Source organism: Mus caroli, unplaced genomic scaffold (assembly GCF_978045245.1).
Source record: "Mus caroli unplaced genomic scaffold, Mus_caroli_1 scaffold_9, whole genome shotgun sequence".
NCBI lineage: Eukaryota > Metazoa > Chordata > Mammalia > Rodentia > Muridae > Mus > Mus caroli.
The window spans coordinates 87,951,395-87,975,621 of record NW_028227264.1 but is presented as its reverse complement, the minus strand read 5'-3'; the positions used below and the strand labels follow the sequence as shown (position 1 = coordinate 87,975,621).

At 43.3% G+C, this 24,227-nt stretch overlaps 2 protein-coding genes across 5 annotated transcripts in view; both read left to right on the top strand.

Moving 5' to 3' along the window:
- The window catches only part of Mybpc1 (myosin binding protein C1), an 89,776-nt gene extending 83,800 nt beyond the window's left edge, over window positions 1–5,976 (top strand). The window contains exons 30-31 of the mRNA XM_085842577.1: window positions 1,527–1,713; window positions 5,862–5,976. Coding sequence (XP_085698703.1) covers window positions 1,527–1,713; window positions 5,862–5,962 — 288 coding nt within the window. The 3' untranslated portion in view covers window positions 5,963–5,976. The remainder of the gene's footprint in view (window positions 1–1,526; window positions 1,714–5,861) is intronic.
- A 13,572-nt stretch (window positions 5,977–19,548) lies between these two features.
- Chpt1 (choline phosphotransferase 1) overlaps window positions 19,549–24,227 on the top strand; it is a 32,147-nt gene continuing 27,468 nt past the window's right edge. For 3 of the 4 annotated variants that reach the window (XR_002378902.3, XM_021174026.3, XM_029482493.2), the window contains exon 1: window positions 19,549–19,943. Coding sequence is in view for 3 of the 4 variants with exons in the window: in XM_021174026.3 (XP_021029685.2) it covers window positions 19,671–19,943 (273 nt within the window). In the remaining variant the exon portion in view is untranslated. Of the gene's footprint in view, window positions 19,964–24,227 lie in introns of all 4 variants that reach the window. The other variant, XM_085843081.1, reaches the window with a different exon arrangement.

The window sequence follows — 24,227 nt, the reverse complement described above, 5'->3', positions numbered from 1 at the left end:
GAAAAAGGAGGTGGTGGTGTTGTGCACACTGTGTGCCTTGAATATACACACTCTTGATCCATCAGTCGCTTCCAGCTTTTAAAACTTGATCTACAGGTTTGGGCTATGGGTTCATAACAGAAAGTGTGTCCTGGGATTTGACCTTCACCAAGAGCTCTATAACATACTATACTATACATATAAACTGGGCTCTGCTAAAAAAAATGAGGGTATCAAAACCAACTGAGGACACTTAGAAATGTTTTCAAGTTTCATCTTGTTGGTGTTGAAAAGTAACAGGAGAAGTTGTTCATAGTCGTCTGTATCCCTGGGTGCCACCCAGGGAAAGTAATCTCAAATTTTGAAAACTCTGCTAGAATGAAACAAAGTAACAGTAGCCATATTATCTTGGGCAGAATGGGGGATGTTCAAGGGAGAAGCCAGAAGGAGCATAGGAGGAAGGTACTGAATTAATGTGTACACAGATGTGGCGTGGGTCCCTCCACCTGGCAATAAGGCAATGTTAACCCCCAGTTTAGGAGGAAGGCTCAGGCTGCTGCTGTCAGCTGGGGAGTCTCAGCAGGAAGATGCTACATACCACCCTTCAGGAATAGCATTGGGGGGTGGGAGGTAGTAAAAGGCCAAGGCCCCAGAGCCTCCAGGAATGTTCCCATTTGAGAGGTGGAAGGAGGGAGAGGAATGGATAAAAGATAAAAAAAAAAATGCTCCCACTCTGGGGTCTGAGAGCGACAAAGTAATAAACACAGAGCGTCTGAGCGATCGTGTGTAGGGTGGGAATGTTTACAGAGGGAAGGAATAAGTAGGAAGGTGGGGAAGAGCAATGCCTAAAATATAGTCTAAGAGTCAACTCACAGAGACTCACCTTCCTGGGTGATGAGTCTGTTGCTGATCTTGTGTTACTCAGTCCGAACTGATCTTGTACCCCTAGATGGTGAGATGGTAGACATGTCAGAGGGGAGGGGAAATGGTGGGCGAGGCTCATACAACCTATGAAGAATTAGAGACAATCTGAAGATCATGGTGCCTTTTGGGAATTGTATGAAAAACTACCCTGCAGCCCACTCTTTATAATGAACTCACAGCATAAACCTGTAGATCAAATTTTAACATCTGGAAACTACTGATGAATTCAAGGCACACAGTGTGGTGTGATGTGCACACTGTGCAAGGATTTTCACAACCAGCACACCTACAAACACACTTGCAAGACAATAGAGGCACAGAACTCAATATCTTGTCATTGAACACTCTGTACCCATGTAGATTAATGTGGAAGGCAACTTAATCCATCTGCGAGGAGTGCCCCAAGCTGACCTCTGAACAATCCCAGCTTGCTTCTTTAGAGCCGCCCACTTAGTCTCTTGCTAATGAAATAGACCTGGATTTGAGACAAACAGGAGGGAAGCAGCTGCCCTTCTTAAATGCCCTTTCTTTCCAATCCATGCTTTTAAATCCCACTGCTGGGTCTCCTAATATGGTTCATACATCGTAGGCTTTGACTTGACTTTCTTCAATCTGAACTTCAGCCCAAAATCACCTGGATGAAAAACAAAGTGGCTATTGTGGATGACCCAAGATACAGAATGTTCAGCAACCAAGGAGTCTGTACCCTGGAGATCCGCAAGCCTAGTCCTTATGACGGAGGCACGTACTGCTGCAAAGCAGTCAATGACCTCGGGACGGTGGAGATTGAATGCAAACTGGAGGTGAAAGGTACGCCAACTAAGAACTTATCTGTAGGCTTAAGATAAAGGATATGGCTTAAAGAACCTCGGAATGCAAAATCCAGACAATATGAAGTGACAGGGCTGAATTGGTGGGGACAGACAGGACACCTCTACCTCTGCATTCATGCTTGTTAAGATACCTGACTATCTGGGTTAACTTACTTTAGTAGTTTTTAAAATTCTTGTTAATTAAAGGAATATTAATTTCAGTGAATGGAGGTGGACAGCATTGTGAGAAGGAATAAAATAAGAACAGTATTGCTTCAGTGACACAGTGCATCGGCAAATGGAAGCCTAGTTATAGAGCTTATCTAGTGAAACCACAGTTAAGGAAGTCACACCGTTTGTAGTAATCTGTGAAACTATATACATATATATATATATATATATATATATATATACATATATACATATATTTATATACTAAAGAATTTTTACAGGTTTATATTCCATTTAAGAAATGCCACAACTAATACAAGCCCAAGAAAACCACATAAGGATTTATATAGGAGAAAAATATTAGCATAAATTATCTTAATCACATTTCTTATTGACAACAGTCTATCCTAAAGTTTTTCTTAACAACCAAACCCACTTTGGGATATCGGATATCACGAGATATCAGACAACGTGATTACAATGTCTTTTCTCTCATTCTTTATTTTATTTCTCTCCTCTGATGACCGAAATATTCTATTATCCCTGTTTATGATGAAACAATTAGAATTTAAAACTTAAAAAGATGGCTTTGTAAATATGCATCTTATAGTCACAATAAATGTCTAAGGTATTTTTTAAAGATATTTTTCCTCCTCGTTTTGGCCTAGAATATAGGAAACTTCTTGGACAGTGACATGCTCTTCTAATGTTCCTTCCTTATAGTGTATATTCTTCCTCTTAGGTTTATATCCTTGGGTAGACGATAACTCAGAATTGAGTGGTGAGAGATATTTCTGTGTCATAAACACAGGGCCTATGATATTCATAAAAAATTCCACAGCTCACTCACTACCGAGAAAGGCCTTACGGACGTGACCACTGCGCTTAGTTGTTTTCTTAGCCTTAAGTGATGATTTAGGCCACATTCGTTAAGTTATCTGCTTCCTACACTTCTAGCTTTACATCACGGTATTATTGATATTATCAAGGTATCACTGATAAATTTCTAGCATCCAGAAGCAAAAAAAATAAAAAATAAAAAATTGTCAAAAATTCACGCCTTGAAAATAACGAAATGTTAAGGGCACAAAATGGTAGTCTCCTAAGCGATTCAGTATTTGGAGCCTTCTATGCAAACAAGTGATATTTTGCATGCAAATGTTAGGCTGCTCTGAGTAATTTTATAGGAAACGGAATAAAGACTGGGTTTAATAAAGAGAACAATGTATTCTTTTATAAAAAAAATCATGATAAGTTATCAACTGTAATCTCTCTCTTAATATAAGCTTTTGGTCCTAAAAACAAAGCTGGGACTGTTTGTCGTTGGGATTGTTTTCTCACAAGGGGTTACTTAAACGAGTTAAGCTATGTATTGAAAGGTAAGAATGTTAACTGAGAATAAATAAATATGGTACAAATATTCTAATTCTGCAGTGATATATCAAGGAGTAAATACCCCTGGACAGCCAGTCTCCCTGGAGGGGCAGCAACAGGTTCAATAAGTTCACCCCCACTGGATACTTCCATTTTCCGTTCCATTCCTCTTACATGAAAACGCATTTTGCATGTAAAGCTTGATTTTTCTTGGTTGCTGCTTTTAACTGTTATTTCTTAGAAGCTCATGGCATACAGTGTTTATGCCATGAACGAGGAAGGCAAATTATCCAAGAATATTATTAATTAATGTAAAACCTGTATCTTTTATCAGAAGACTTAAGTACTAGACCAGCTCCCCCTGTAAAGTCAGAAAGCTACATTGGAGGAAACCTTTGGAAACAAGGACATTTGCCTAATGTTTTCATTTTTTCAAATGGAGAAAGATGTGTTGAATATAGTTTTACAACATAGGGTATTTATATCCGTGATGAAATTTAGAAATGGGGCACCTGAAGTTGAAGAGCGCGTGCTCTGTGCATTTTGGGTGGAGGTTACAAAAGCAGGTGTAGCATCTGGAGAGTCTCAGATGTAAGATTTTTTTTTCCCATTCTAAATTCATTGGAAAAATATCTAACCTATTCCTCTCTTGGACAGTATGGATATCTTTACGGTATCCCAATTACTCCATATGTTTATAAACTTAAAAGAAAGGAAACGTTGAGGGCCCTATGTGTTACACAAAAAAGCAGTCATAGGTATGGAACTCGCTCTCGCTGGAAGAGCTAATTAGGAGTTCCCTGAGGCAAACCACCAGAATTAAACCCTAACGTAGATCTAGGCCTGAATTTACAGTATCTGCTTTCTGAATTTAGAGGTAATGGCAGCCCTGAGGAGAACAAAAATATCAGAGTTCTTCCTCTGAAGTTCTGTAGGTTATAGCACACTCACCCAGGAGCTAGAGTTTAAGGCCTAACTTAGGTTAGTCCCACATCATCGGTCCCAAATTGAATATTATAAAATATACTAGTTTAATATTTATACTTGATAATTTTGCCTTTTGGAATTTCAACATATATATATGAACACTAACATTGTTAAATTTTGCCTATGTTTTTCTTTTGTTGAAAAACACGATATATATATGTTGTAGGGTATTTTTTTAAGCTAACAGTTTGGAATCTCTTACCATAAATATGCACTAGTCAGATTAGCTTTGCCACCTATTCTAGCAAAGTGGTGATGCATATTATTAATTTTTTATGCATTAATGATCCTCTTGAAGTGACACCCTTCACTTTATTTTTTTTCCTTTGCCCTTCACCCGACTAAGGATTAATGAAATCACCTCACCATTGTGACCATAATTTCACCTTCAACATACACTCAACTTTGATATCAGCACTTTATTAATGCTTACAACGTCTCTCTTTTTCTTTCTCTCTCTCCCTTAGTCGTAGCACAGTAAGGATGTTTGAATGTATATTGTCACCCAAGGTAAGCTTTCATATGGCTTTAGCATATGAAGCTTATGAATGTCATAAGCCATACTGAGCCTGTGGAGTATGGCATGATTTTCATTCCGTAACCCAGTGGAAATAGAACCTGCTAACCTCCTAGTTTTAATTTGTATTTCTGGATCTTGAAACTAACATCCACTACTGATCCTTCTCAACCATTTCTTCTTGACATGTAGCGAGTGATTGAATGCAGCAGAGCATGGCTCAGAGCATTTGACGTACATGAAAATGAATGAGTGATCCCCATGCATTCTGAATTCTTTGCATCAAGGAATGGACCTGTATATACGTGGCATCATTTCTACCAATATGTGATGTGGTTGGTTGGTTGGTTTTTTTTGTTTTGTTTTTATTAAGGAGAATGAGTTTTTCAAATTTGCATCAAAGAAGTTTTAAGAATGTTCAAACAGCATGCTGCTTTGTCTGGTCATGAATTTTTTTTTTAGCAAGTGAAGCATTCATTAAAGGGCAGTGCAGAGTTCTGGCTTCATGGGTTCTCTCTTGAATGACCTCTGAGGTTGGTTTTTTTTTTTTTAATATATATCTATATAACAGGAATTCAGAAGGTAGGTATGAAATACTAGTTGGCATTTCTCTCACTCTCAGAAGGTATTAGTTCTATTTTTTGCACAGTTTATAGATGGCCAAAGTTAAAGCTTCTTTCCCAGTGGGCTTGAATCACAATTACGTTCTTAATTAAAAAGAACGTTAAGAAATGGCTCTCCTGTTGACTAACAGCCGTTCAGTCAGAACCTTTCCATCATACGTGGAGGGTTCCCCAAACCTCTCAAAGAGCAGTGCACTCTCCAACGGGTGGGAATTTAAACCGAGATTTAACGGTAGAGGAGTAAATTATTATGAGTCTGCCAGGAACTTGATTTTTTTCCCTCGAGATGCCAAGTGCATTATATCCCAAATGCATTAGAACCAGGAGAAGATTTCAAGTAGGGACTGCATGAGTCCTGTAGCTAACAAGAACAAAACCAACCCTGTTTGTAGGCAGCTAGTTCAGGAGCGTTCTCTCCGTCATCTTTTACATAGCTGCCTTTAACGTTCCCTTTTTCCATTTTGTCTTTTCTAGGTGGGCTGTCCTTCTGCAGGCTCCTCCTGCAAGGCGTGCCTCCAAACATAATTGATTCCTATTTGCGAGACTTACAATCAAGTAATCCAGAGGAATACTGAGGGCAGGGCATTGCTTCTAGACACACCACTGCTTTGAAATCTGATTGCAAATGGATAGTACTTTCTGGTTTTCTCCCAGGCCCCCAAGTGTGGTCACTTTCTTTCTTTCCTCCTAACCTTGAAGAAAGTAAAAAAATAATAAGAAGAATAATTGTTTGCACAGATTGCTTAATTAAAAATTGCAAACAAAGTCTCTTGTGCTGTCCTACTTTGTTCACTTGCCTGGTTCACTGTACCTTAGTAAAAAGCCAACTGTATAATAAGGAAAAGCCACTATTTCATTTTATAATAGCCATCTCCAAAGGCTTCCCCCAGAGTAAAGAAATCACAATATAATGGGATCCTGAAAAAAAAATCCGTCTCTCTTGATTACCCTTCTGCTGCGTGCTCCAGGCTGGCCTCGAACTCATGGCGAGTCTTTTGCCACAGCCTCCTGAGTGCTGGGCTTAGAGGTGAGGCATGAAACACTAAAGTTGGCTTTCATACATTTTTCTAAATCAACTTTTCTAAGTGGACTTGTTTGGTTCACACAAACCTACTTAACATGAGGGTCTATGCCCTCTTTTTCCATGTGAACTTAATAAGAGTTATCACAACTTTACCTTTCAGGCATTTTCTTTTCAGTTAAAAAAGAAAAAGAAAAAGGTATTTAGTAAATGGAACAAGTTTGCAATATGTATGCTGAAATAATGCACTATTTGCTATACATTTGGAGTTGTAGTCTCAGTCAAAGCTGAGGCAAAAGGCTTAGGGCCCGGATGCTACCAAGCTTGGGTCTGTTGCCCATAATACCCCTGTATTAGTCAGGGTTCTCTAGAGTCACAGAACTTAGAAAGTCTCTATATAGTAAAGGAATTTATTGATGACTTATAGAGTCTGCAGTCCAATTCTCAACAATGGTTCAGTAGTAGCTGTGAATGGAAGTCCAAGGATCTAGCAGTTACTCAGTCCCCCACGGCAAGCAGGCAAAGGAGCCAAAGTGAGACTCCCTTCTTCCAATGTCCTTATATGGTCTCCAGCAGAAGGTGTAGCCCAGATTAAAGGTGTGTTCCACCACACCCTTAATCCCAGAAGAAAGGTGTAGCCCAGATTAAAGGTGTATTCCACCACACCTTTAATCCCAGATGATCTTGAACTCAGAGATTTAATCTTCTGGAATCCATAGCCACTATGGCTCAAAATCTCCATACCAAGATCCAGATCAGAAACTTCTATCTCCTAGCCTCCAGATTAGGGTCACTGGTGAGCCTTCCAATTCTGGATTGTAGTTCATTCCAAATATAGTCAAGTTGACAACCAGGAATAGCCACTACAACCCCTAAGGAGAAATTTCTAGACCCGCTCACCATGTTTGCCCAAACAGCCAGTCCTAGTACCAGAGGGTTACTGTATTCTATGAAGCAGCTCCAGACTTAGTAGTCAATTTTAGTTAACCTTTTAAAAAATAAAATCAAGCTGTTGATAAATGCTTATATAACAATGCCGCAATCTTGTGAACTTCTTCACTCTTCCTTAGTTTCAGATAAAGGAGCAGAAGTGTACAGTACCACACCTAAATTTTTAATTCTCTTAACCACCACTCCCAATAGCCCCCTTCTTTTGTTGTTCCCCCAGGGGCTCAATTCATCGTTGTTTGCAGATGTCACCATAGCATCTTGCAATGAGATTTAAAATATTTCCTCCTCTCCCTTTCCAAATTTCCAATGGGAACGTGTGAGCGGCCCCTGGGCTGATAATGATGGACTCACAGAGGGGAAGATGAATGTCTGCGTGGTTGTTATGCATCTGGGAATTTCCAGAGAAAACTACTCTATAGTCAAACTATGATGGGTCCCTTTTCTTCTGTTCCCACTGCTTGGTAATCTTGCTCCTTGGGTACTAACTTTGCTCTTAGGCCTTTAATCACGCCAAAATAATGGTTGTCTCTTACTCCCCTAGGATCCGTAGAGTGGCTCCGGTTAGTACCTTGTGGGTACTGACATTTTTAGATGCTCAAGGTTATGTTGGTTGGTCGGTTGGTTGGTTGGTTTGGTTTGGTTGGGTTGGGTTGGGTTTTTTTGTGTTTTGTTTTGTTTTGAGACAGGGTTTCTCTGTGCAGCCCTGGCTGTCCTGGAACTCACTCTGTAGACCAGGCTGGCCTTGAACTCAGAAATCCACCTGCCTCTGCCTCCCAAGTGCTGGGATTAAAGGCGTGTGCCACCACTGCCCGGCGCTCAAGTTTTCTATATCCAAAATATCATAGTATGTGCATTAATCTACATGTTTCCTCCTGTATACTTCAAATCGCCTCTAAATTACTATAATACAAAATAAGCAAAAATAAAAAAATAAAAAGTTGTTACATTGCTGTTCCAAGGGGGGGGGGGAGCCTTTCCTGCCTCTAGTGTTCAGCACAAACATATTCTTTGAATATTTTCATTATCCTAGCAGCTGAATCAGGGACACGAAGAGCTGTCATGCAAAATCCTTATGCAGACATCTGTGTTCGTTGGTGTTAAGGAGTTGTTCAGAGGTTGACCATTCTGATCATGAATACATTTTTTTTTTTTAAAGAGGAGGCTTTTATTCCTATAGTGGTGTCAGGTCTACACCTAAGACTTGCAGATCCTGAATACACTGCCCCGCCTCCTCAGTCTGGGGATTTTAAAGGCAAAGAGCACAACGTTACATTGTGTCTATGCACAAGCAGAAGGTCGTCTGGGCAAAGCAAGCTTTTGTTTACAGAAGCAGAAATAGCAGGTTTGCTAAAGTTGTACAAGACCAGGCTGATTGCAAAAATTAACCCTTAATGTTTGGATGTCCCAATTCTCTTTATGGTCCAGAGAGTTTTAAATTTTTACACATAAAGCTAGCCAGGCAGTGGCAGTGCACGCCTTTAATCCCAGCACTGGGGAGGCAGAGACAGGAGGATCTCTTGAGGCCAGCCTGATCTACAGAGTGAGTTCCAGGACAGCCAAGACGACACAGAGAAACCCTATCTCGAAAACAAACAAACAACCCATAAAGCTAGTCGTGAACATAATGTGAGTCATCCCATTAGGAACGCTATCTGAACATTAATGACTCAGGTATTTTGCACAAATGAAGTCTGGCTCATTCAGAAACACAGGCAAACTAGAACTCCTTGCATATGCCCAGTAAAGAACAATGAAGCATAGCCAGGCAGCACGCCCCTGCAGGCTGCCTGGGGGCACAACAGCTGGGCGGGTGGCGGAAGGAGAGAGAATACTGGCTGACTGCTTTTGCTGAGTCACACAGTCAAGTCTGTTAGGGCGTAGCGAGTCTACATTGTGAAGCTTTCTCCCAGAGTTTCTTTCTCCATTCCTAACCCCCTTAATTATATCTCAAGGGAGCGTGGCAAACATGGCTCTGGCAGGCCTTGCCCTTCTCCCCCATCCCCTACCTTGATTAGAATCTGTAGATTACTTCTCTAAAGCTAGCCCGAAGGTCTATTCCCTTATTTGTCCACTTCGTCCTCCAGAGGCTGACGACCAAGGTCCAGCTGTCAAAGTAGTGAAGCCCAGCAATGAAAAGCCCTTTTTAGCTCACCTAACTAACATGCCCAATCGAAATTAGACACCTTCTCCTAACACAGGGTTTCCCATTTTGCCTTTATAAACTGCCATTTTCCTAGGGGCCACGCCTTTCTCCTCTCTATTCAGAGGCAGGCCTTTGTTGTCCAGGACAAATACCCCTTCCTCTCCTCCTTGTTCCCTTCCCCTTCTCTCTTGCCTTCTATTTCCTGTTTCTTATTCCTGCTCTTTGTCCCTCTGGGGCAAATAAATTTCCTTTGTGCTGAAAACTTAGTCGTGTGTCTTCAGTCAGAAACCAGTCCCTTTAATATCTTTTACTCAACAATGTTACTTTACATTGTTAGGGTCGGAGAATCCCCAGAGAGTGGTAACTCAGACTCAAATACCTTGCTATAGCAAGGAGCATTTATTCAGCTAAATCTCCTGCAAGCTGGGGTCTCCCCATCCCGGAATGGAGACACCTAGTGAGCCCAGCTTTTACTGTCACTTAAGGGAATTTCGGGGGGTAGGGGGGGAATGCGCGCTCTTTTTACCTTGGGTGGTTAGCTCTATCTCTAGGGGGTCTGACTGATTCTACTATTGGTTAGGCTCTGGAGACTTCCCAACCGGTTACTTACTCATTCTAGCTACCTATTCTTACTTCAGGCCAGAGGACAAGGTGTCCTCGAATTGGCTGCCCGAGGCTGTCGTTGGCTTACCACGGTTCCTGGAGCTGGGTTCTCATTTCTGGGAAACACAAACTTAGGCCTAGACTCCAGAACCGCTATGCAATGCATGGAGTTAGGCTGGCTCTGGCTAACTCAGTCCTTTCAATACATGATCTGTCCTTGTACAAGCAATACTTAGACTTTGCAAAGCTCCAAGGAAGAAAAGGGATATTTTGAAACTCTGAAAAATGTTCAAAGCTGTCACTGCCACCGCTTTTTTTTAATAACTTTGCTATAATTAGGTTTAATATCACGCCATTAAAGAAAAATTGTGTCTCAAAGGAATTTACCAGGTTGAGGGTGGGAGGGCAAGAGTTCATTTAAAAAATTGAAAGATCACACTTATGTATTCCTTTTAAAGGCCTAATAAAGGCTTCGTCTAAGCTAATATGGAAATAGTAAAAACTTCTAAGACATGTTGAAATGAGATAATATGTTCTTAACTATTCACTTTGAAGTTGAGGTTGGAAACAAGACTCAGTTCAACAGTTGAGTTATTGATAGACTGCTCTGTGTATGACGTCAGCTCAGAGCTCAGGAACTTAACATTCACAGAAGCAGGGAGGGAATAGAGTGCATATATGGGAAAAAAAGTGAAAAAAAAAAAAAAAAAAAGCCAGGCAATGGTGGCGCACGCCTTTAATCCCAGCACTTGGGATGCAGAGGCAGGCAGATTTCTGAGTTTGAGGCCAGCCTGGCCTACAAAGTGAGTTCCAGGACAGCCAGGGTTATACAGAGAAACCCTATCTTGAAAAACCAAAAAACAACAAAACAACAACAACGATTGTAAGAAGTGTGACACCAGGCTATTTCAGCCTCCAAGGCTACAGTTTGTCCATTGTATTTAGGATCTCCAAAGATACTGAACCAATAAGAGGTAGATGGTTAGATTAGATTGTTAGATTAGATTAGACTGGATAGATAAATGATTGAATTCTAGAAGGGATCTAGGCTGAGGAGGAAGGTCAGCTGGGTACTTTCTCTCTCTGCTTCTCAGAGCTAACAGGCTTTCATCCCAGCATCTGGCTCCCAAGTCTTCATTGGTAGAATTGAATGGTTGAGATTTTGTTTAAAATAAAAACAGAAACAAACAAACAAAACCACCCAGTCTCATCACCATATAAAATTAACTGCCATACCCTGTCATGTGCTAATTTTATGTCTGTTCCTTTTGAAAGATCTGGACAGTTCTGCTACTCGGTTGAATTTGGCAGAAAGGACCCCCTGTACTTTCTAGAGTTTTACTCTGGGATTCTCAAGGCATAGCCAGTTTCCTCCACAGGTCAGGGACTCTACAGACCCATGCACACATTCCTGCTGGCAACACTTCTCATGGCCCCCTTTTCTTTATAGAGTGTATTTCTTAACTCTATTTATTGGGACGTTTCTCTGAATCCAAATCCCCACAGGAGCACCTTATAGCCAATATACTCACTCCAAGGCCAAATGTTTGACCTATAGTCACCTGTGTGTCAGGAAGCTGGGGACAGAGATGTGACTAGAATTGGCCAGAGACTTGGGCACGTAGGCCCTTTCTGAGTGTGGCTACCTATAACAGTTGACTAAGGTAAACAACCCCTGTTGTTGGTTCCTTATTTCTGTGGATTCCAATAAATTAGTATTCCTGCATCAAAGATTCAGGCTCCTGCTACAAGACTTTGTGAAAATCCTTCACAATTAAATGTTGATAAAGGATTAGAGAGACAAATGCATTAGTGAGACAACCTGTTGTCCAGATTCTGAGCGTTGTCCTTGCTCTCTTAATAGTTGCCTGGTGCTCTCTGTGTGTTCCCAGATGCACTGACTGGACAACGTCCGAAGTAAGTTACAAGGGGCAAACTACCAGGGCACAGGTGAACGAGGACACAGAAGTGCTTAGGGCATTGGGTGACTCAAATACGTCATTAAGGAAACATTGTCCTATTCCTAAGTATCCAGCACAGGTACCCTTTCTCCTGAGCAATATTGACATTACCTCTGTTTTCTGATGGGGCGGGGTTAGTTCCCCAAGGCAAGCGATTCACACCTGCTTTTTATTTTCACTTCACCTGCATTCCAATCGTGGAGCCCAGGAAAACATCTTCAAAGATGTTAGATACTAAATTACTACCCGCTGGCTGGCTTAAATTTTACAATTAATGAGTAAGCAGACTTCATCCTGAGCACCGTGGCGAGGAAAATAGGAAAATTATAAGGCAACCTTCATGGAGAAGTATGACAAAGGGTCATTGGAAGGGAGCCAGGTTTCAAAATAAACCGTCATGTGGTCATCTGGAAGATTCCAGGGATGAAGGAGCCAAGGAACTGTCCTCTTCGAGCTACAGATGGGGGGCCTCTTCCAGGCCACTGGGTGTCCACTCGGGCCACGGTGAATTCAGTCCCTATTCCTGCACTGGAAGGTGGCATTGAGAGATGACAGTTGGGGTGACTGCAGGGGTGACAGTGAGGAGAACCCTTTAGCGAGGGCTATTTTTATATTCTTCCTAGCAGCTCATAGCCAGAGCGCCACACACTGTTCCTACAGCGGCCATCCAATGAGCTTTCCTCAGTCAGTTCGTGCTCTCAATTCCTCCTGGTGACAAACACCAAGTGTGGCCAATTCCATCCCTTCATAATTCCTCCTTTAAGGAGTTAAGCATCAAGAGAGAGACCAGAAGCTCGGGACAGCCAAGACACAGAAGTGCTATCAAGCGGGAGGAGGGAAGGACAGAGGGGAGGGCACTCAAGAGCCTCCCAAGAAACAAAGCCAGAAATAATGTTACCAGGCAAAGAGCTGAAAGAGGAAAGGACAGAAAAGAAAGGCCCTCTTGTCCACCTGCCATACAGGCCTTAACCTTGCCGTGGCTTCTTCTTAACCCTTTCCATGAGGGCACTCTTATTTGCAGAACATCTGTGAAGTCCTGTCCTCATCTGTTCTGACTTGCTCAGGACAAATCACCAACAACATATGCACTTTTGTTTGGTTTTTTGAGACAGGGTTTCTCTGTATAGCCCTGGCTGTCCTGGAACTCACTCTGTAGACCAGGCTGGCCTCGAACTCAGAAACCCACCTGCCTCTGCCTCCCCAGTGCTGGGATTAAAGGCATGCGCCATTGCCCTTCACCAATAATTCAAACGGACGTTGGTTTTCTTCAGACATATGGTCAATGCACTGAAGGTTTCCTACCCTGACAGGCACAGTGTTATCTCAAAAAAATTCAACTTCCACCATAACCCAGGTCTCAAAAATAGACAGCCGTTGCTCTGTGAGTAAATTGCATAATTGGTACAATATATGTCTTTTCAAATATGTATAAAATAAAAAATATAGAATAAAGTATTTATCTGTCTTTTTGTTTTGTTTTGTTTGTTTGTTTGTTTGTTTGTTTTTTGAGACAGGGTTTTTCTGTGTAGCCTTGGCTGTCCTGGAACTCACTCTGTAGACCAGGCTGGCTTTGAACTCAGAAATCCATCTGCCTCTGCCTCCCGAGTGCTGGGATTAAAGGCGTGTGCCACCATGCCCAGCCCTTATATCTGTCTTCTATCTAGACCTTCAGTGTCTTAAAAACATTAGGATATGTTGCTGGGCAGTGATGGCGCACACCTTTAATCCTGCTCTGGAAGCAGAGGCAGGTGGCTTACATAGTGAGTTCCAGGACACCCAGGGCTACACTGACAAACTTCTGTCTTGAAAAACCAAAACAGCCAGGCGTGGTGGTGCAAGCCTTTAATCCCAGCACGTGGGGGGGGGGGGGTGCGGGGAGAGGCAGGGGGATTTCTGAGTTCAAGGCCAACCTGGCCTACAAAGTGAGTTCCAGGCCAGCCAGGGTTATACAGAGAAACCCTATCTTGAAAAACCAAAAAACAACAAAACAAAACAAAACAAAACAAAACAACAACAAACCCCAAAAAATCAGCATTGGGCAAAATAGAGTCTAGTTCTTTTTTATCTTTGAATTGCTCTAGGAGTCTTTTCTCTCTTTTTATCCACTTCCAGCTGGGGCCTAAACGTGCTCTGAGTCATATCTCTACTCCCTCCTCCTCCTCCTCCTTTTTTTTTTTTTTTTCTCTCGAGACAGGGTTTCTCTGCATAGCCCTGGCTGTCCTGGAACTCACTCTGTAGACCAGGCTGGCCTCGAACTCAGAAATCCGCCTGCCTCTGCCTCCCGAGTGCTGGGATTAAAGGCGTGCGCCACCATGCCTGGCTACTCGGACCTTCTAAGGACACTTCATTACAAAGGATGATTTGATGACCCCACCTGGCCACCTGGGAGCGGCTCAGAAATGAATATCCTCAGCTTCTTCCCCAGACTTACAGATTTACAAATCTGCATTTCAGTGAGATTCTCAATGACCTCTATACCCAGGCATGGGGTTGGAGGAAGGGGCAGGCTCCAGCACTTTATCTAATTTCTTCTATGAATATTTATGGGGGACCCCCCAACCAAAGAAAAGATATTCTATTTCCCTTATGTTAAAAATTCTCAACCAGTACATATTCTTTGTATAAAATAATGAATTTCATTAGGATGTTTTCAGACATGGATGTCATATACTTTGATCATACATCTCCTCATTATCTGATCATCAACAGCAGCAACCCTTTGCCCCTTCTGCTGGTCCCCTTCTTTTGTTTTAAGATCTCGCTCTCTCTCTCTTTCTCTGTGTGTGTGTGTGTGCCATAGTATGCAGATGTCCATAGAAACCAGAAGAAAGTCTCTTAGATACCTGGCTGGATTTACAAGTAATTATGAGCCTGTTTAAGGAGGGGGCTTCCCTTCAGGATTCCTTGAAGCATACCTTGGAAGACATTTTAACACAGTACAATATGAACCCAGAAAAGCATCATAAAGTTTAAAAAAATGATTAAAGGATATAAACAAGACTGAAGACTAAGAACTGTGTCTAGAGGAGATTGGTCTCTTTAACCCTCAATTACTTTTGCAATTTCAGATAAAAAGTACAGTTGCCACATCTCTGGGGTTTTGTTGTGAAATTCTGCTTTTTTTTTTTTTTTCTCTCCCTGATCTTGAATAGAACACTAAGCATTTCGAGAGAGTAGAGCAAAGGTTTTTGTTGATTTATTACTGAATACTGCATAACTGTCTACCTACATAAAATGTGACCTTTAGGATCTCAAAGTACAAAACTGTCAGGACAGGACAAAGTAAATGTAATAAAAAAGCAAGTGTTTATGGGGCCAGATAGTCGCTTCGGCCTTTAAGAGCACTTGTTCTTGCAGAAGATCTGGTTCAGCTCCTAACACTCACGTGGCAGCTTCCAGCTACATGTCCAATACCAGGGGATCCGACAGCAGCTCCTGGCCTCCTGGGGAATGAGGCACGTGCATGGGCCACACACAGTATGCAGGCAAGCACTCAGATTCATAAAGGAAAAACAAAATATTAAAAAACAAACAAGTGACTTTTGGGATAGCATTGGAAATGTAATTGAGGAAAATACGTAATAAAAAACAAACAAACAAACAAACAAGTGTTTACACAACAGGAGGCCTGCGATCATTAAAAAAAATACAGAATTGTGAACAGCATATCTTGCAAGTCTAGCTAGAAGAATCCTTTTAAAGTCATTATCATTTCAATTGTGTATATTTACTGGATATGATGTGAAATTCTGATACATGTCATACCATGTGCAGATTGGGGACCATTATCATTTCAATTGTGTATATTTACTAGATATGATGTGAAAGTCTGATACATGTAAACATACCAAGAAGCAGATTGGGGGCCAAGGAATGCATTGATGGAAACCATGGTTATTTTTTTTTTAACTCCCCAAACTGGTGAAAACTGGATTTTGAAGTTAAGGTACAACTGTACCTACCACGGTTGCATGAAACTATGTAGCATTTTTGGGAACTTTGGCTTAAACATGAAAGTTGTGGGAAAGCTGAAATGTGAGTACAAGTTATACAAAAGAAGGGAGAGCAAGGCCCTCTGCCCTGTGAGACGAGCAGCCATGGACTCCAGAGCTCACCCTTCTTCACTGCATTTTGGTGCTTCTTATCCAGGAAAATAAGTCTTTATGTCACCCTAAAAGTCAATTATAATGGTACAAATCTACACAATACATAGAAGCTGGGCTGTTCAATATTGGCAAAAATAAATCCCCATCTGAGGCTTTTACATGTAGAGTTTCCCTCACTGAAAACAACTGGGACAAGAAGTGTTTTGGGGTTTGGTGCTCTGCAGACTTCCGATTACCAGTGTATGTATAAAACGAGACATCTGGACCCTAGGAACCAAGCCTGAACAGAAAATCACTAATGTCTCATATACGCCTGACAAACAGTCTGAGGGCATGCTCATCCAGTTCTCCTCTTTTTGACTAGCATGTCTTATGACGTCACCTGTGGAATATCCCACCTGCACCCTTGCAGCATCAGGCTGCTGTACGTTTTGGATGTGGGTGCATTTCAGATTTCTAAAGTAGTAATGCTTAATTTGCACTTCATGTACTGCATTAGGTTGCATTCTGCAGTAATTGGGATTAAAGGCTCCAGGACAAGATTACAAAGCTTATAACCTAGCTCAATATTGTACTGGCTCCAGGTGTAACTGTGGGCAAAAATTTGAGCCTAGTTATGTTGAACCTGTAAAATGGAGGGAGCCATTAACATTATTAGACTTTTCCTGTTGTGTGCTATAATAATGACTAGCATTGGGAGATATGCTCATTTACTATGGAAGAAGAGAGGACAGAAAGATCAGATTGTAAGAGCCAGAGAGCAGGGAGGACTGGATAAGAGAGTCATGGGAATGACATGACAACTCTAACTCATGAACTCAAAGCAGCTGTGGTGGCCTCCATAAGACGTGCCCACAATCAAGCCAGTTACCATTCTAGAATGGAGGAAGAAAGGGTTCCCTGTTCCCCATCCCTGAGGAGCTAGGGACAGCTGAAGGTTTCAAGGAGAGGGAGAACCCGCTTTGCTTTCTGTAAGGAGGTGGCCTTTATCTAGTCAACTGACCAGGAGTCACCAGATCGAGTCCTCGCCATGCTTCCTTCCACATGCAGGACAAATTCAATTCATAAACTGGATTTGATGGGTTACAAAAACCAATAATAATAAAGAGGACATGAAGACAGGGAGGTTAGGAGATAGGGGTGGTCTTGGGAGGAATTGGGGAGAGGAATAAGGGGTTAATATGATCAAAGTATATTTATGAGATTTTCAAGGAATTAATACAATAGTATTTTTTTTAAATGGTGTATAAAAAAATCAGAACACATGCATGGCTCTCTAACATCCACTCCCTCACTTTTTAACAGTAGTAGAAATTAGTTGACCAGCCATTGGCCAGCTAAGGGCTTCATTTAGCTCTCCTTGCAAATAGGTGTCACACTCACATGACAGGGTTCTGTCAGAAATGAGGAATGAAACTTTGGATCACAGCCTCAAAGCCAGGAAGTTCAGCCCCCCTCCCTTCCCCTCCTCCTAGTTGTTTGGGAATTGTGGTCACCTGTTTTGGATCAGGACAAGGACAATACCCTGAAGGTAGCAGACAACAAAATGGAAGAAACCAGTGTCCCTCACACACTGAGGGTTTGCAGCCGCTCTCAATGATCTACCCAGACATGATGCTTGGGCAAAACGAACTTTGTCTCACTCAAGCCTTGTCTCACTCAAGCCTTGTACTTGACCTAGAAAGTAGCCTAAAGCAATCGTCGATACCTTCTGAGCATGCTGTATGCCCCTTTACAACAGCATGGCATTGGAAGAGGTCAAGTGTAATTGTTTGTAATCAGAGCTACGTAGGAGGCAGAGGCAATTAGTTCAAGGACAGTCTAGGCTATGCAGCGGGATTCTGTCTCAAAATCAAAGCAAACAAAGGACTGAAGATAAAGCTTAGCAGGGCCCAGCAAGGTGCTAGGTTCAAAGTCCAGGAGCAAGAGAAATAAAATACTAGGAATCTATAATGTAAGCGTTGTCAATTCCCCCCCCCCCCCCCGCCTCTGACTGGAGAGTGCTGGGATAAAGGCCTACAGTACATCACCTAGCTGTTATTTATTTTATTTTATTTTTCTTTGGTAAGAGGCCAGGTAATGAATATTCAAGACTTTGTAAGTCATCTTGCGCTATACAACGCCTCACCTCTGTGGGAAGAAACACAGCTATAGTCACAGAACTGAGATTTAAATTATATCAATTCTAACATCATAAATATTGTTCTTTGATTTTTTTCCCCAGTAATTAAAACATGTAAGACACATACTGCTGTAGTGTGCTGTGAGAATGAGATGGAAGGCCTGTCTTTTGAGCCAAAGGTTGCTAACCGTTCCTCAAAATAGGTGAGGGAGAGTGTATCCCATGACCTCTGTGGCTTAATCTAAGAATGCAGAAAGTAGTTTCCAGCTTGTCTGACGTGTTAGAAAGGTGTATACAGATCAGACCCATTACGTGTAGATCAAGTGGGCAGCCTACATCTGGTTAGGCAATAGAACATGCTTGTGACAGCCCCCAGACACCCCAAATGGGTGCATTGTGAAGTAAGGAGCTGGCGACCTTCCATTATGTGGCAATCAGACTTCTCCACTGAAGAAACTGTGAAACTGGCTTAGAATTTTCTCTGCTCCAAGGAAGGGCGTGTCTAAAAACAGCCACCACCCTGGGTGTCAAGTGGTCTGAAAAAACAGGCATTTGAGTTTCAAACATTCAGTTCCCCTTTGACGACAATATTTCTAAGATCTGGGGGTTTTGCTTGTTTGTTTTGAAACCTCGCCGTCTGATCCCGCAGTGAGGGGTAACTAAGTTAATATGCGGAGGGGTCTTTGTATATTCCCATGGTGCTTGAGTACTTTCTGATCAGTACATACATGGTGACCACTCCAGCTTTCAGTAGGCGACATTTTCTTGACTAAGAAGAGGCCGGAGCGGAGCCGGGCGTGGTGGCGCACGCCTTTAATCCCAGCACTCGGGAGGCAGAGGCAGGCGGATTTCTGAGTTCGAGGCCAGCCTGGTCTACAAAGTGAGTGCCAGGACAGCCAGGGCTACACAGAGAAACCCTGTCTCGAAAAAACCAAAAAAAAAAAAAAAAAAAAAAAAGAAGAGGCCGGAGCATAGACACACTAGTCAGAGTTGTACCTACCACTCAGTAGAAAAAAAACCAGCTCAACCAGGATCCAGGCTAAAAGAAAGGTCACAGCCGCAGGGCCAGAGCTGCCCTCGACCTGAGTCTGAAAGCACAGGCTGCTTGACCCCTCCCAGGGCGTCCAGAGCCAAGCTCACCGAGGCCCCGCCCCGGTCCCGCCCCCAGCTTCGCCACCGCCCGCGAGCTCGCTGAGGCCCCACCCCCCGCGGCCGGGCCTTGCCCCGCCCCCGCGGCCCGGCCCCGCCCCCGCGGCCCGCTGCTAAGTGAGTCCCACCGGCGGAGCTGGCCCGGGCGCTGTGCCCTCGCTCGGCTCTCTCCGCCCCCCGCGCGGGCCGCGGGCTGCGCCGGGTCGCGGCGGGCCCCGCAGGCAGCCATGGCGGCGGGCGCCGGGGCCAGGCCGGCGCCGCGCTGGGTAAAGGCGCTAGGTGAGCCGCTCAGTGCCGCGCAGCTGCGGCGGCTGGAGGAGCACCGCTACACCGCGGTGGGAGAGTCGCTGTTCGAGCCGCCGCTGCAGCTTTACTGGACCTGGCTGCTCCAATGGATCCCGCTCTGGATGGCCCCCAACACCATCACCCTCATCGGCCTCGCCATCAACCTGGTCACCACACTAGTGCTCATCTTCTACTGCCCTACGGTCACGGAGGAGGTAGGGCTGGCCGCCCGACGGTACTGTTCCCTGGAGCCCCCCTTGGGCCTCCTTCGGAGACGGCGCCACTATAGGCGTCAGTGGAGCGGGGAGACCCTGCGTAGCGGAGCATCCTCTAGGTCTCGGAGGGAGGTGCGGACGCGACCAGACTGCTGTCCCCTGGCAGTGTTCATTTTCAGCCTCCCCGGGGGCTCCTAGAGACTGTCGCGCCACTACCCCAATCCTGTGACCATTCTGAGCTTCTTTGGGGGGGCAGGGGCGCTGTCAAGGTCACTCACTGCCCCAGCCCTTTCTGCCCATTTCATCCCTGGGGCCATGGGACCACCAGCCCATATTTCGCACACTGGAGATTAAACACCCACATCTCCATGCTAGCAGGACTTGTGGATGGGTTAGGTAAGGCCAAGTGCCCTTTAGCACTTTATAATTCTGTTTCTCAAAGGTGGTGCCTAGCGATCCTGAAATTACTGGTAGCACTGATCGAAGATAAGTTATTTCTGGATAAGATAAGCAACTTCCTTGTTGCTTCATTGGCTTTTTTCATGAAAAACAAACAGGATGTAGGTGACAGTCTACAATTATCTAGACTTTGAGATTATAAATACCAACATTTTATTAGTTGTAATTATATCCAACCTAAGTCTAAAGTAAGAATATTAAGTAACATGGGCTTTAGACAATAGTGGTCAGACGTGGTTCCTTGAGCTGAGTATAGAGAGCGTAAAAACAAGGGAGAGTGCCTTGAAACACTATATAGGATAACATTGCAGATTCCATGGCAGGCATTACTTTCTTTACGCTCCCTCCGTAATTACATGTAAAGATAGATCGTGCACAAACTCGAGAGTCGAGGTTGGATACCAGGAATACAATAGAAATAGCTCATGTTCTGCATCCATGCAAACACTTCTTTTTAAGGGCTTAGTGGAGCCTGCCCTTTAAAACATCTTGCCTGCCGACGACTGTGTTTGTCACGTGTACCTCCGCTGTCACTTGTTTTCATGTGATTTGGGGTTTCACTGGTTCCCTAACCCCCTGAAGCTCTCTGTATCAGGATGGAAGCATGGCAGGCCTGCAAGTGAAGGACTTGGCTCCCCATCATCCGCCACCATGGCACACCTAACCGATCTGTTTTCCCATTTTGAAAATAGAAATAATGTCTGCCAGGCCAATTTTACAGGGCAGCCGTGAGGACTGAAGGATACGTGCAGATAATTGTAGGGCCCTGCCCTTTACTCAACAAAGTAAAACTCTCTCTCTCTCTCTCTCAACCCATTAAAAATACACAGTTGGTAAACAGTGTTGTAACACATGCATAGTAAAATTTAGCTTTGATTTGGCTAACAGTCTGGGTGTTTCTGGCATTAGCTAATTAAGCTGTCAGCATGGATGTCATTCACCATCCATTTGTGGATGGAGCACTTAGGAGAACGAACGGATAAACAAGGCCTAAGGCCCTAGGGTGGAAGGGGACCTGTGGATGAGATACATTTGTGATTATCTTATAGGATTAGACTCATTTTTCAAAGAGGATGTGATAGGCCCTGAGAGATCACTTAAACACGTGAAAAGCCAGAGCGGCCCAAGTAAAGGGGCTATGGGGTAGATGGAAGATAACTATGCGAGTTTGTAAAGTGCATGTCACTGGATCCTGTATTTGCCTCTAAGTGGCCTGAGTAAGAAGAGGAACAACATTGTAGGATCCACATAAGATGTAGCTACTAACGTGTTCTAAGACTAGTTTCTGGGTATTTTGCTTTAATAAGTGACATGGCTCCATAAAATTCAGATCCAAGTTGATCCATCTGTGAAGGATACATTCTTTCTGTTGGATTTGTGGCATGTCTGAAACACTGGCGTTTGATATGATGCAACTATGTATGTGAAGGGCGTTCACATTTGTTGTGGGTTTTACCCTTATCAACCTGAGGAGGTTGGTGAGTTCCTGCGGTCTTGGAATTCCTTCTCGCCAGCCTGAAGTAACAGTGGCATATTTTCATAAGAGGAGATTGAAGTCCTCTGAGGTGAAGTGACTTTGACCTAGCTTGGAAGTTTTTGATTTTCAGACGTGAGGAGTCAGAGTGCCTTTTCACACACTGTATATATGCAGGCCGCCCTGGAGACTGAACCCCAGGGCCATCGACGTGATAGCCAAGCAAGCTCTGCCTGGGAGCTTTTAAATTTTATTTTTCATTTTGAGTAGGGCACACATAGTTGATGAGGCTGACCTGGAACTCAGTAACAACACGCTCATTTCTAGAACGTGATTGAGAGCGAAGGGAAGTGGATCCGAAAGGCTGCGGTTTATATTAAGTGTCTATAACAGTGCTCCAAAGTTCTTCGAAGAGCATCCTCTCTGTTTAGGGATCTTCCCTGTACTCCAGGTGAACAGTGTGCTCTGGCAGGGACCTTTCCTCTCATACTTTCCTCCTTCACGCATCCAGTTACCTACCTGTCTTTTAGTGTCCAGTTGTAGCTCTGTTTCCCCTAACACTACTACCCCATGAAGTTTTTTGTCTTCTAAGTCAAATCAGCCACTCACTATTCCGGACTCCCACAGTCCTAAGAGGGCAGTAACTACCAGCCACAGACTGTTTCCTGTCTATCAGGCACTGTTCAGAGCTGTTCTGTTATCTCTGTCGCCTTGTCTCATGAAGAAGATAGTTACTATCCCCCATTTAATAGATTCGGAAAGGGAAGAGCAATTATCTTCCAAGGGTTATAAGAGCTTTTAAGTGGGGAGACTACGATTTCAAACCAGAAAGCTGTGTTTCTGCTGCTGCAGACCGCTATAGCTCTCCAGTAGAAAGTCTCCCATTCCTTGTTGTTATGGGTGGTCTTACTGAGCAGGACAGCCCTACCAGATTTCAACTGACGACAATACAGTGTCTTGCTTAGTGTTTGCTAATCTGGTGTATGAGCAAATCGCACAGTGCAATCTTGAAATATGGCTTTCTCGGCTCCCAATTACTTTTAGTTGCTCTTGGACTAAATATTTGCCTGTTTGGTCTGAGCAGAAGCAAATGCTAGTAAATGGGTAGAAACCCCCCCCCCCCACACACACACACATGCACCTTGATGAAGGATTTACCGCTTTTGAGTATATGATCCTTCGGCTCCCATCCTTGGCTATCTCTTGCTGAAGTAGAATCATGGATTCTTAGGACATGAAAAGGTCCCAGAGCCTATTTAATGCACTTATTAAAAGTGTATGTCTGATAACTTGGTGATTCAAAGCTAATTCTAGCTTCAGGCTTCTAGCATTACCAGAATCAAATATCTTTGTTCCTGGCCAAAGAGGTACCAGTGTTTAGGAGAATAAGCGCTGGTAGAAAGGAGTCAGGTGTATGGGAAAGCCAGCCCTGAAGGATCTGGAAGAGCCGGTTCCTCGAAGCTTTTTCCTTGCTAGGGGAGTCTCCATGGAGAGGAGGCAGCAGTGAAGCTAGGGTTAGCAGTCTTGGCCAGCCAGGGGGTGTGTGCTCTCCAGAGCATTGTGACCAACTTGCACCTTTTCTTCCCAGTAGTTCCCAAGGAGGAGTGGTGTAAAAGCCATCTGGGTTCTGGCAATCTAAAGAAAGGGTTAGAAGTTAACATATAAGTGGGGCTTCTTGTTATCCAAAAGTTTATGGAGATGCAATGCGGGGTAGGGATCCCCAGCTTCAGTAGCGTTCTCTACTACAAAATACTTCTTTGCCTTTTTTGAGGGGAGGGCTAATATAAATTGTAGCATGATTTTCTTTTACCTATTTTCTTTGATATTCTCTCTCTACCTTTTTAAAAAAGATTTATTTATTTATTATATGTAAGTACACTGTAGCTGCCTTCAGACACTCCATAAGAGGGCATCAGATCTCATTACAGATGGTTGTGAGCCACCATATGGTTGCTGGGATTTGAACTCAGGACCTTCAGAAGAGCAGTCAGTGCTCTTAACGGCTGAGCCATCTTTCCAGCCCTCTCCCTACCTTCTTAATCTTAAATGTGTTTACATTTATGTTAGTGACTCTTTCGAGGGCACTATATATTCCCCTTCATATTTTTTTAACTAGGCTTAATTCTCTGAGATCTGTATTTCCTTTTAATCGCCTCTCTCTCTCTCTCTCTCTCTCTCTCTCTCTCTATCCATTCATTCGTTCGTTCGTTCTTTCAAACCAGCTTAGTACCTTGTCGAGCATCATTTGTTAAGGCAGGAGTCTTGTAATGGAGCTGCCTCTCTTACTAAAAGAAAAAATTAATTCCCGGCTGCCAGGAGGTGAAGGAAGTTTAAAAAGTAGGGAAGACGGG